The 12692-nt window shown below is 55.0% G+C and overlaps 1 protein-coding gene across 1 annotated transcript; it reads left to right on the top strand.

Annotated features, from left to right (window-relative positions):
* Positions 1 to 385: 385 nt before the first annotated feature.
* On the top strand, positions 386 to 10524 carry MFSD13A (major facilitator superfamily domain containing 13A). The gene is made up of 9 exons (XM_026050624.1): positions 386 to 401; positions 3047 to 3315; positions 3766 to 3845; positions 4647 to 5096; positions 5970 to 6087; positions 7025 to 7121; positions 7760 to 7931; positions 8609 to 8802; positions 9253 to 10524. The coding sequence occupies exons 2-9, from the start codon at positions 3151 to 3153 to the stop codon at positions 9504 to 9506; spliced, it is 1530 nt and encodes a 509-aa protein (XP_025906409.1). The 5' UTR covers positions 386 to 401; positions 3047 to 3150; the 3' UTR covers positions 9507 to 10524.
* Positions 10525 to 12692: the final 2168 nt, after the last annotated feature.

The raw sequence follows: 12692 nt of genomic DNA on the forward strand, positions 1-12692 counted from the left end.
GGTAACGAGTGATAGCTATTCCCTCTTGGAGCTCCTTCTCCCTTATTTCTTAACGCCTAATGTTGAAAAGTTCTGACATGCACTGTGAGTAATGCGCTCTCCAAAGGAAAAGGTTATGAAAATACCAGTGTGTCAGACTCGARCAGCTCAGGGCTTTGGCTACAGAAGCAGAATCCACTTTTTTCTTTTTTTAATGGACAGCTATAATTTGATTCTTTTCCTGTGCCTGTTTGCAGATAGGGGAGATGACCTAGCGCTGGTGCAGCGGGTCGAGGCCCTGGCTGGCCCGAGGGGCTGCGCAGCTGCGAGGCGGTGAYGGGCACAGGAGGAGGGCCTGGCCCTTGTTGAAGCAGCGCTTCACACAGACGCGGCAGCACGGGGGGCTCTGGGAAGCCCAGCAGGTCAGTGCTCCGGGTGCTTGGCCAGGCCTYGCTCCGCTGGATGCTGCACAGCTTGGCTCCTCACCTGGCGATGGGGCATGCGAGCCTGGGCAAAGCCCTTGCTCTGCTGGAGGGTTTGAGACTGTTTCTCACCTACCTGTGATCCCTGTCCCTTCCCAGTTGACTCCTGCCTTTGAGTGAGTCAAAGGAGGAAGGATGCTGCATGGGCCAGGAATGTGGGCTGGGAATGTGGGCCTGGAGCTGGCTTGCATTCTCCCATGTAAAGCACACGTCATCTGTCTAAAATAACCTCCTCCTGCCAAACCACCTGAATTCACTAGCAGGAAGAGTTTGTATGATGCGCTGGTCATAGCGGAGAACCTCACCCCCAGCACCCCCTCTTCTCCTTAAAAATTCCCCTTGGGTCCCCCTTCCCACCCAGTGCAGGTGCTTCAGTGGGCTGCTTACACAGCTGAAAACACTGGGGAGGATCCCCCCCTTTTTGTGACTCTGTGTGGGGTGTGGTGACCTGCTCCACTGCTCCGCTTGTGCCTGTGTCGGAAGCGCCCAGGTGGCTCTCCTGGCTGTTCTGCCTCACCCTGTGTCCTGTCCCACAGCGGCAGCAGGAGATGCAATTTGGATGGAGAGTGCGTGAGCCTGGCCGCTGCCTGGGGGCCTTTGCTCTTGCCCCTTCCCGGCAGACAGAATCCCTGGATTGGGGATGTTAGAGGCAGTTTCCCTGCCTGAGCCCCTTCAGTAGCTCTCTGAGGACCTCTTGCCCATGAATTTCTCTCATCCTTTGAACTACTATCCACATTTGCAACCTCCTTCAGTAGCAGATTTCAGGTGTTTGCTACCTGCCAGGTAAATAAGCATATTTATGCTTATGTGGTGTTGGTGTTAAATTGATTTCTGTGTTAAATTCCAAGTTGCACTGAGCAACTTGTTCCCAGTTCTTTGGTCTTGGTGCTTGGTGAATATGTTGGTCCCATGTTCCACCTCMTCTCCTGTGCCTGGGGCTTTGTGCTCTGCAGTTGCTTCCAAGCTTATCTCTCTTCTTTTCCAAGCCTTTATCTTGACACATTACAAATCCTTGATTTCTTTTTCAGCTCGCAACCTTAGTAAATGCCATTTCCCCTGGAAGCTCGTCAGCACATCTGTCTTTAATTACACCTATAAATGTTCATTGTCTAGCTGAATTCCCCTCCAAGCCCTGTGTCCTTTCATCTGCCCAGGGTTTGGCGTGGTGGGGATGCAGGATGGTGGCTCGGCTCCACGAGGCCGCTGYGCTTGGATCTCGCCGGCAGCGAGTCCATGTGCAGTTGCAATCTGGTGATGTCATTTATTGGAACCAGCGCTGTTCCTGCTCCTGCTGAACGAGTTGCGAGGAATTCCTCAGGCTGGGCAGAACAGATGGTTATTTTTGCTTTTCTGGTCTTGCCCAGAAGTGGTCAAACTCGTGGCTTCTGGGAAATGCTGAATGGGACTGGAATTTCGTCAAGTTTCATTGCTGACCGTTTATTCTTCCCCTTGATCTGCTTCCTGTGCTCGGGCTTGTGGCAGCCGCTGTCGCAAGCGCTGCGGGGCTGCGTGCCGGGCCGCTTCCTGCCCCCATGTGCGCTTCCCGCCGGGAAGCTGTCCCGGAGCGTGCCCGAGCAGGGGCTGTGCGGGAGGGCTGAGGCTGGGGGGGTTGGCAGCCCCTTTCCTGCTGTTAWGAACCAGCACCTTGTGGCAGCTTAGCAACCTCAGCCCACGCCAGCACCACTCTCACTGCTGTGAGAACCCTTCAGATCTCACCAAATGCAGAGGCTGCAGGCACAGAGGTGCCTGACGTTTTGCTTCTGTAGCATCCTGGGCTCCAATGTGAAAAGCAGGAGTGTGTGTCATGGGGGGAAGATGACTGGATTTCCCGGTCTTCAGCTCCTGAGGGGCCCTCCATCCCTTCCCCATCCACCTGCACCTCTTGAGTGCCCAGTGGCTTGTTCCACATTTTTTCCTCCCATATATTTTGCTCTCCAGCAACAGCATCTTTATTGCAGACAGCAATCCTAAAATTCCAGCTGCCCRAAGCTGCCAGGTGGCCTGTGGCTGCCTCTGTTGCACTGAGGCCTGGAGTGTGCTGTGTGCCGTTGAGTGCCGTGTCTGCCCTGCCGCAAAGCAGCGACGCTGCTCGCTGTGAATAGCTGCTGTCTGAGCACAGCCASGTGCAGCTGCTGCCACGGCTTGGGGAAGGCAGGGTGCATGTGCGGGGCTACATCACAGCTGCTGTCACTTCTGGCTGGCTAAACTTATACCTTAGAAATGTCAGTGACTACTTCTGTTTTCTAAAAACTGGTTTTTTGTTTGTTTGCCTCCATCTAACTTGCTTTTTCCTGCAACCTTGCCTTTGAAAAGGTGGAAAACTGGCTATTTGCCAGGTAACAAGGACATTAAGGCATAAAGGACTGGGCATCCTGCTCATGAGGAGGCAGTTGCAGCCCTGCAGCCTGACTGGTCCTTAAGGAAAGGGCTTTGGTGCAGCAGACAGCTACCAGCCTTGTACATCCCCTGCGATTCACTTTTGAACAACCCCTAAAGCAGTATGAACCCTCATCTCTTATCAACTAATTTGGTCCAGCTTTTCATTTACTTAAATGAAATCTGGTGTCTTTGTTTCCTTCCTGCAGGAGCAACCATGGCCTGGCCGCAGCAAAGACCTGGTTGGTGTTGGGAGAAGATGTCCCATCTGAAATGGAGGTGACTGAGGGCACTGGATGCCGGCTGCGCTGCCATGGGGCTGTGGCTGCTGCCCTGCCTTGCTCGTCTGCCCACTGCTGTGATCTACGGCTCCCTGTCGCTGTTTGTTTCCATTCTGCACAACGTGTTCCTGCTGTACTATGTGGACACCTTTGTCTCTGTTTACAAGATTGATAAACTGTCCTTCTGGATAGGAGAGGTTAGTCTCGTCCATGGAAAATTCTGAAGCAAGGCTGCTCCTTGCTAAAAGTAGAAAGACTAGTTTGCAGTTTTTTCCTCTTTGGGAAAGGAGTGAGGGAGTCCTTGGAGTGCTAACTTAGGCTCTCTATTTTGCCTCACATCAACAAAGAATAAGCAGAGATAGAAATCCCAGAAACTTTGCTCCTAAGACAGCCTTCCCTTGGAGGTTGTGGGGTGCAGGGTGTTTCACAGGCTGGGAATCACTGGCCTCACTGTCTTTAATCTGTCAGCCATAGCTGACACCTATAGATAGGAGAYGTGTAGAGCAGTGATGGGCTGGGAGGGTGTGTGGGAAGGGCTCCTGCTGCTTGCTTGCTGTGCCAGCTGAGCACTGGTTGCTTCAAAAACTTGGCTGGATCTCTGCAGGAGCTCAGTGCAGCTTGTTTCACTGTTTTCTCTCCTTTCCTAGACTGTGTTTCTGATCTGGAACAGCCTCAATGACCCTCTCTTTGGCTGGCTGAGTGACCGAGTCTTCCTTAGCACGCAGCAGTAAGTTAAGTTCCATTTTCAGCAGAGACAGGGAAGCTCTTCCCTCTCTGGGGGAGATAATGCGCAAGCGACAGCTTTGAAGTGGTGTAGGGAGGTGTTGGAGCATGGGACTCAATTAGCACCTTTTCTTTGTGCCTTAGGACTTCAGTGTGCTTCACATTTTATTTCAGTATCCCTCTGTATAGAGGAAATCACCTCTGCAAGGGTAAATGGGAGCCTAACTTTGGAGTTACATGAGTGGTTCTAAACCTATAATATAGGCATTTAAAATCTGAAGCCTCTGCTACATGAGCAAGCCTCTTACCAGGGCATTGGATAATACATGCATGTACTGGGGAGAGGGCAATGTTTCCCATCTGGAATGCCTCAAATTGCTTCTTCCCAGGCTCTCTGATTCATGGATCACTGTTGGCCATTAGTGTTTTGCATGYGTTTCCTTCAAGCTTTTAATGCATCTTGTGGCAAGGCTCCTTGTGCTATTTACTGCAGCATGGGGATCACTTTATAAGTGMTGATCGAAGCAGACAATGCAAAACTGTCACAAAGAACTTTGTTCTGGAGAGAAAAAATTACATTCCTTCATGATTTTTCATCTTAAACCCAATTTGTCTGCCTGTCAGATGAGAAGGTATCTGACAGGGGGTGCTTATTGCCTTAGCAAATGCTGTATATGTGTCCAGACTGCTTATGTAACTCACATGAGGAGGGATATGCACGTGGCTGGGGCTCCTGTTTGGTCACRGGGGCTTTGTCCAGGTGTCTAGAAGTGGCCTTTTTGTTTGTTTTTTTTTTCTCTTGCAGGCCAGGAGCGGAGATCTCCTCGCCAGAAGTAGTTYTGAAGAGACTCAGGGCACTAAGCCACAATGGGCCCCTCTTTGCCATCTCCTTCCTGGCATTCTGGGTAGCCTGGGCTCATCCTGGCGTGCAGTTCCTGCTCTGCCTTTGCCTCTACGACAGCTTCCTCACCATGGTGGACCTCCATCACAATGCCTTGCTTGCAGACCTGGCTGTTTCGGCAAAGGACAGGACGAGCCTCAACTTCTATTGTGCCCTTTTCAGTGCCATAGGCTCGCTCTCTGTCTTCATGTCCTATGCAGTGTGGAACAAAGAAGACTTCTTCTCCTTTCGCGTATTTTGTGTGGTGTTGGCCCTCTGCTCCATCGTTGGCTTTACCTTGTCAACGCAGCTGCTCCGCCAGCGGTTTGAGGCTGGTGGGAAAGCAAAATGGGACCAGGAATCAGCGCTGAAGGAGTAAGTGTCAGCAAGCTGCAGGTGGGACAAATTCCTGGCATAGATCTATAGAGTCCTATTTTGCTTGAAAGCACTCTGATGTGTGGTAAGATCCAGGACAAGGCAATTTGTTGTTAATCATCTATGGTTCTTGTCTGATACAGTTTTCAGRGTCACTTCTGCCACACTGGCTGCTAAGGCCCTCTGAAAATAGGACAAAACTGTCTCGTGTCACTCCTGGCCCAAACCGGAGGCAGAGCCTTGACCTGCTGTATGGCCCAACCAGTGTCTGGAACAAGAAATGTTAATAACTAGAGCACCCAGGCCTGTGAGTGGCAAAATGTCAGAAGAACCTTATGAAAATATTCCTGCTTGAGCATGAGGCCACCTTGCTGCCCATTTCCTACRGGACAGGACAAGCGAATGTCTCTTACCCCTTTGCTCGCTTTAGCTGCCTGGTAGTGGCTGGGCTGTTGGGCCATGATGCAGCTGGTTTCTCTGTTCAGCTCCCTGGCTTTTCCCTCGGGCTGCCTCCTGGTGTGATCTGAGCTGCCAGCATTATGCTATTACTAACCCAGCAGATCCTGCTGAGGTCTGCCAGGCRGGCTGACTGTAGGGCCTGGAGCATGTGGAGTAGAATGGCTGATGGRAGAAGAGTGTTTATGTGGACAAAAGTCTTGATTTCTTGTTCCGAGAATAAGTGCTCTTTGGGAGGTGAGTAGCCTGTCCTTGCTAGCAATAAACACACGTTGTTGCAGATTCTGCTGTTCTGCTTTGGTGCCGGAAAAGGGGTGGGAGCTGAGGAGGGAGAGATCTGCACTGGGACATGAGGGACTGGGAGCTCTCTGCTGCTTGCATGAAGGACTCACAGGTAGGTTTTTCTTCTCCCTTTAGGCTGTACATTGAGAAACACTCAGTCCCCCAGGAGAAGAGGATCACCCTGGCAGAGTATCTCCAGCAGCTCTCCCGACACCACAACTTCCTCTGGTTTGTCTGCATGAACCTTGTCCAGGTAGGTGCAGCAGTGATGTGCTGTGATTCAGAGCATGAGCCTTGGCTGTGACCAGTGGGGATCCAGCGGGTGCCTCAGGTGGGGATCCAGCAGGGTGCTAGTCCCCTGGGAAGGCAGAGGTGCTGCCAGCACCTGCTTGCTCTCCGAGCCTCCTGCACACACTTGGCTGAGCCAGCAGCTGGTGGCTGCTCTCCTGGCCTGTGGCCTGGGAAGGCTGTGGCTATCTCCCTGCTGTGTCTGCAGCCCTGGCTGGTGACAGTGGGCTGAGCAGTGGGCACCTGTGTGGGGCCTGGCTTGCAGCAGGAAAGATTTCAGGAGTGCAGGGTTGCTGGCCTAGCTGTCAGCACCGTCTCCTTCCCCTTTGGTGTGAGGCTCCTGTCACCACTCCCACTGTTCAGCTGCATCCACCTCCATGGATGCCCTGTGCCATCTATGGTTTGCATCCTCTTCACTGATTCCCACCCAATGTCCACAGCCTGCCCAGCCTTCCAAAGCTTTGAGCTGCAGTCCCAGCTCCTGTCTCCCCAGGGACCCCTCCATTCCCCTTGGGCCAGCTCTGGATGCTCATCTGCCTCTGTATTTGAGGGTCATCTTCCTCCTACCCTGCCACTGCATCCTGTGAAGCTGTGGCTCCTGCAGCTGTTTCCCAGCCTGCCGGGCAGCTCCCATGTGGTGCCAGTGGGGAAGGCTTCCTGGAGCAGCAGGAGTGACCCTGTGTGTGGGGCAGATGGCTGCTGGGGTTGTAGCTTTGCAGATCTACAGTGTGGTAACCTCCATGGCCAAGCACCCACCTTGCTCAAGTGCTTTAGGCCCATCCTGCACTGTCCTCTGGCACGGGGGGCACTTAAGGGAGCAGAACAGGGCTCCCTTAGCTGTTGGCTTTCCTGTTCTTACTGCTCTTCCTGCTGATCAGGTCATCTGCATGCTGCTTTTGCAGGTTTTTCACTGCCACTTTAACAGCAACTTCTTCCCTCTGTTTCTGGAGCACCTGCTGTCAGACCAGATCTCTGTCTCTACTGGATCCTTCCTTCTAGGTGAGTCTCAGATGGAGCTGGAGGGAGCAGCCAGGTTAGGATCCTGCCTGACTCTGGATTCTCTCTTGCCAGAGTCTGGTTGGGAAGGTGTGCTTGCAGGTCTCTCTGCTGTAACGTTTCCCCACAAATACACACACCCCACCTGTTTCCTGGGACCTCCTGAGTCCAACCTTGCCTCCTTCCTGAGCACAAGAGAAATAACTTGGAGCTTTTTCTGATGGTGAAGAGCATGGTGTTGGGCTCTGGTCTAGACTCCACAGCTCCATACAGATTTTGCTCTAAGTGCAGCAGATCGGTGAGCACTGCTCCTACTAGGCCATGGTTACTGGGAGGGTTCTGTGCAGGCCAGGTCGGGTCATGCTGTCCCATCCCTCATTTCTGGCTGTGGGGCTAAGTCCCATCCTCTGTTTGACACTAGGTGAGTCTGTTCTTTCCCCTTGCCCATGAGGCTGGTGGAAGAAGCCCTCCCTGTGCAGACCGTGTGCTCTGCTGCCAACTGAGCAGACCTGTTGCAGCTGTTATCTCCCCATGCGTGAGGGGTTCAGTTCTGCATTGCTGCAGAGCTCAACCTCATCCTGTCTCTGAGTCCCTGTAGGAGGTGGATAGTGAAACTCCAAGCTATTTGTGTCTCTGCTCAGGTGTCTCCTACATCGCCCCTCACCTCAACAACCTCTATTTCCTGTCACTGTGCCGCCGCTGCGGGGTGTACGCGGTGGTGCGAGGACTCTTCTTCCTCAAGCTGGCTCTCAGTGTTGCCATGTTTCTCGCAGGACCYGATCAGGTCTATCTGCTCTGCATCTTCATTGCCAGGTAGGAAGCTATGCTCCTTCTCCCTGCTCTCCACCAGCTGACTTGTCCCTGCTTTACAGGGAGGAACTGGGGACGAGGAAGAGAAACTGGGGTTGCACAGAAACTRAGTGGCTGCTGTTCTGATGGTTCCCAGTCCTAACAGCCAGCTGGGCTGGGACAGGTCCCTGAGCAGGGGATGCAGCAGTGGTGGGAGGCAGAGACATGGCTGGGCAGGGGGCAGCCTGCCCCAGGTGCCCAGCTCCTCTGTTCCCTGCAGCCCTCCTGGGGAAACAGCTCCTGGGAAGTGCAGCAGTTGTTCCTTAGCCACTTGCCTGGCTGCTGGAGCACCTGTTGGCCAGAAGCTGCCTGGGGACTCTTCCTAGTGGAGCTGTGTCCTGCTGGGTGTGCATGTATCTTGCCTGCATCTCACGGGCAGGAGCCAAGATGCTGGGGAGATGCTGTGGGTGTCCTCCTGTCCCCAGGGTTGTCTGTGCTGCAGATTGGCACTAATGCAGGGCATCACTGCAGGACACGTGTAGTTTGTGCACAGTGTTGTTTCTGTTGGGTAGCAAGGGCTGCTGAAATCCATTTAAGATGCTGGGGAATCTTTCTGTTTTCCTCCTCTTTTTCTCTGATCCTTCACCTACGCCTGTCACTTCTTGGTACCCCTGTTCAGTGCTTTGCCTGTTGTCCTGCAGCAACCGAGTGTTCACAGAAGGGACGTGTAAATTGCTGAACCTGGTGGTGACCGACTTGGTGGACGAGGACCTGGTGCTGAACCGCCGGAAGCAGGCGGCCTCCGCGCTGCTCTTTGGGATGGTCGCTCTGGTCACCAAACCGGGCCAGACCTTCGCCCCTCTGATTGGCACCTGGCTACTCTGCGCATACACGGGTAGGAGCACAGGGGGGCAGTGGGGCTGGGGTGTGGGGACAGGGCCCCTCACTGAGGTCACTTGCAGGATGTGCCGGTGCTGCAGCCCAACAGCAGCAGCCTGGCTCACTTGGCTCATGTGAGGTTGGTCCAGCTTGTAGGTGACTTGATGCTTCACTGGTGTGTGGCCCTGTGCTGGCCTTTGTCATTTCTTAGCTGAGGACAAGGCCAGCATGTCCCTGGGTTTGGAAGTCTAGGAGTTGAATCCATGCTGTTTGGATTGGTTTTAGTTGCTCTGCCTCTTGCCAAGCCCTGTGAGCTTGGTGTCCTCCACTGTGCTTTTTGTCTGAGGGGGCAATAAGGGGGAGGGTCACAGAGCGCCCTCAGTTACCAAGTGTGACTGGTCTCTGCATCTCCAAAGGGACAAGGGTCCCACTGTCCCTGCTCTCACACACTCTTCCCTGGCACCAGGCTATGACATCTTCCAGCGTGACCCCTTGAGCAACGTGGTGAGYGCCCGGCCGAAGCTGGCGTCGGACGCTGCCTGGGAGCCGACCCTTCGCCAGGGCTGTTTTTACCTCCTCGTCTTCGTGCCCATCACGTGCGCGTTGCTGCAGCTCCTCAGCTGGTCTCAGTTCAGCCTGCATGGGAAGCGGCTGCAGATGGTGAAGGCTCAACGCCAAAGCCTGACTCAAGGCCGAGCTCCAGAGGTCAAAATGATCTAGGGATGAGTGAGCCTGTGGCACAGGGTCCTGTTCTCTGGCTCCAGGACTGCAGCTGGGGCACAGGGAGCAGTGGCTGAGAGCCCCATGTTTACGATTCAGCTGCASAGTGTTGCAGTGCCAGTGTTTACCCCTGCCAGGAGCAGGGGAAGGCTGAGGCCCTTTGGCATGTGAGCAGCAGGGCAGGGGGCTGTGCCTGTAGGAGGGTCTTCTCCCTGCCTGGTTCCATTCCTGGCTCCCTGGGAGCAGAGCTGTCTGTCCCAGGGTGGGAGGCACCAGGCTGCAGTGTGTGATGGAGCCCCAGCRGCTCAGCAGGAGGGCACTGCCCTGCGAGTCCTTCCTTGCTCCAGCCCTGCAGTGTCAGGGAGTGCACTAGGAGGCTCCAGAAGAAGCAGGTGACCAGGGGGTAATTTTGGGACAGTGGGAGGAGCAGGGATGAGAGCCCTGAAGGCTTTTCCCTGGAGCTGGTACAACTGCTCCCAGCTCATGCTGTACTACTTGGACCAAACTTGCACTGAGGCATTTCTTGTTCCCAGGACAGCATCCTGCACAGCCAGAGTCCTGTGGCTGTTTTTGTGCTGAGGCTTCCTCTTAAGCGGCCTCACAGAATTGTCAGTGGGCTGGGAAAGGTGGTGGGCTTGAACTGGGCTCCGAGCCCCAAGCTGCCTCAACCTGTCTGGGCAAAAGCAGGTCAGAGCTYTGCCAGAGCAGGCTGGGCTGGCAGCTGCCTACCCTGTGCCCTCCTGTGGGGAGGGAGGCCAGGGCAGTCCTTCAAGGCCCCAGACACCAACCTCTCTGYTCAGCCACCTCCCCAGGTTCTCTACCAGGTCCTGTAGCCAACAAACTTGCCCTCTTGCCTCAGGATCCGGCTGCCTTCTGCCTTGGACCAAGACGCAGTGAAGCTGTTGTGGTTCCTGCTGCAAGGCTGCTGTAGCCCGTTATGGTTAAGTCATTTGTGTGACTTTTAACAWGAAGGTTTGAGACTAATTCATTCCATAAATTAAAGATGATCTTTTCTGTAGTGCCAGGGTCCCCTTTGATGTTGCAGCTCCCTCTCCAGCCCTCCCAGGGCTCACATCCTGCTAGGGCAGCTGTTCTTCCCTTGGCCACATAGGGCAGGAACTTGGCCCYAGAGTGTGACCTACTGTGGGTTGGCCTTGATGTGCTCCTGAGCCCAACATGAGTGTGCAGCTCTCTCCAGGTAAGTAGTAGGGTGCAGCTCCTCCTCCTCCTCCTATTACTATCAGGGGAGCAGGAGCTTGACCTCTGGCATCCCAGCAGGGGGTGGGTCACCTGCCTCTGGGATGGAAGTAAATCCCTTGTCCCTGTGCAGCACAGCCAGGGCCTGCGAGGGACACCCTCAGCACAGTGCAGACCCGGCCCCAGGCACAATCCAGCCACACTGCCTCATTCACACAAGCACAGGGGCAGGGGAGGCTACGACGGTATGTTTGTATATGAACAACTTTATTTAAGTATGCTGGGCACCACCAGGCAACATGGTTTGGACAGTGTGCGAGGGTACAGTCAGGCAGATTGAACGAATGCGAGATTGGAGACAACCCCTCTGTCCTGTGGCGGTAGTTTACAAAATGGAGCAGTGCTGCTTCTGCCAGGGCTGCGGCGGGGACGGGGCCAGGGCGCGCGGCGCTGCCTGCGGGCTGCGGTACGGGAGCAGAGGYGGCTGCGCTGCCTCCCCTCGCAGCGAGCCGGCAGCCTGCGGCTTCCCGACRGAACTAGCTGAGCATGGACAGCTTTCCTTTACACCACGGGTCCTTGCTTAAAAACACGGTTGGAGCTGACGGGAGGGGATGAACAAGCAACCTGGCCACAGCGGGKAGCAGCTGCCTGGCCAGAGCCCAGCAGGAACAGCAGTACCACTGCACGCTGATGKCAGTGGGCAGAGCTTCCTCGGGGGCACCCGTCACCACCAGGGCACCCAAGGGGTGACCCTGGCTGCTCTGCCCCAAGGGCAGCTGTGATGATGCTCCCTGCAAGCCCCAGAAACCCCTTTGCCAAAGCTGCTGCAGCTCTAACCCTGACTCAGCTCCTGAGTGAGATGCCAATGCAAYGTGGAAATGCACAGAAAGGAAGGGAACAAGGAAGAACTTCCACCATACAACGGTGAGGCCACGGCCAGAGCCAGGCACTGCAGCACAGAGCTGCAGCAGCTCTGCCAGCAGCCAGCTGAACCTTTCAGCTGGGAGCTTTATCCCCTGCCTTGTGGCTCTGGCAGACAGCACCGGGAGGCCCGGGGTGGGGATGAGCAGCCTGGGACACATGGTGTGTCTGGTGAGGCCACTTCCCTGGGCTCTGCCTCGCTGCTGTGGCAATGCCGGCCGATCCACGAGGCAGAGGCGCCACAAGCAGCTGCACCACCTAATCCCCCCACACTAGGGAGACTACTGACATTCACRGTCCAAGAGAGAAGCACTCACCTACCTAGGCTCTGCCCCGGAAGAGCTGGGCTATGGCTAGAGTGGTTAACATACAACAGATTTACAAAGCTGCAAATCTATGCAGATAATGAGAAATCTCCATGTTTACCTTTAAGTCAGTTTATGCCCTACAGGGGAAGGGAGACAACCATCCTAACGCCACAGGCGTCCTGCCTTGCTGGGACACCCTTCCCCTTTGCCTGCTAGGAGCTATCYGGCTGCCAAGGACACTCCACCTATGCTGCCACCACCTTCCCCTGGCTTCAGGGGGCACTGCTGGCTTATAGAGTAAGATATGGCCAGAGAACCYCCTTAGGAACCATGAACAGCAGTTCACAGGCTGCTCTGTAGGGAGGCAGCTCCTATCCTGCAGCAAGACATCCCGGCACGACTGGAGCTGCCCTGCTGAGGAGGACTGGCCACACCAGTGGCCCAGCAGCTCCCAGCCACCTCCTTTTCCAATGTGCAGGGTTGGCTTGGGAGGAGACACCATGGTGTGGGCTTTGAACAGCTGGGGCCTGAGTTGGGAAAGAGCCTCTGCAGCTCATCCTCTGTTGACCACCAGTGACACCAGCTCTCCCCCCGACCACACGCCGTGTTCCTGTGCAAGAGAGGAGCTGTAGGCCGGCCTGCAGTGCCACACTGAGCTTAGCGGGGGGCCAGCAAGCACCTACATAGCTCTGAAATCGGTCACTGCTCAGCATGCATGGGGATTGACTCGTTGCCTCTCATCTCAGCCTCCCCTGGGATA

The sequence above is a fragment of the Nothoprocta perdicaria genome, unplaced genomic scaffold, assembly GCF_003342845.1.
Source record: "Nothoprocta perdicaria isolate Ctin4 unplaced genomic scaffold, notPer1 scaffold_7, whole genome shotgun sequence".
Taxonomy (NCBI): Eukaryota; Metazoa; Chordata; class Aves; order Tinamiformes; family Tinamidae; genus Nothoprocta; species Nothoprocta perdicaria.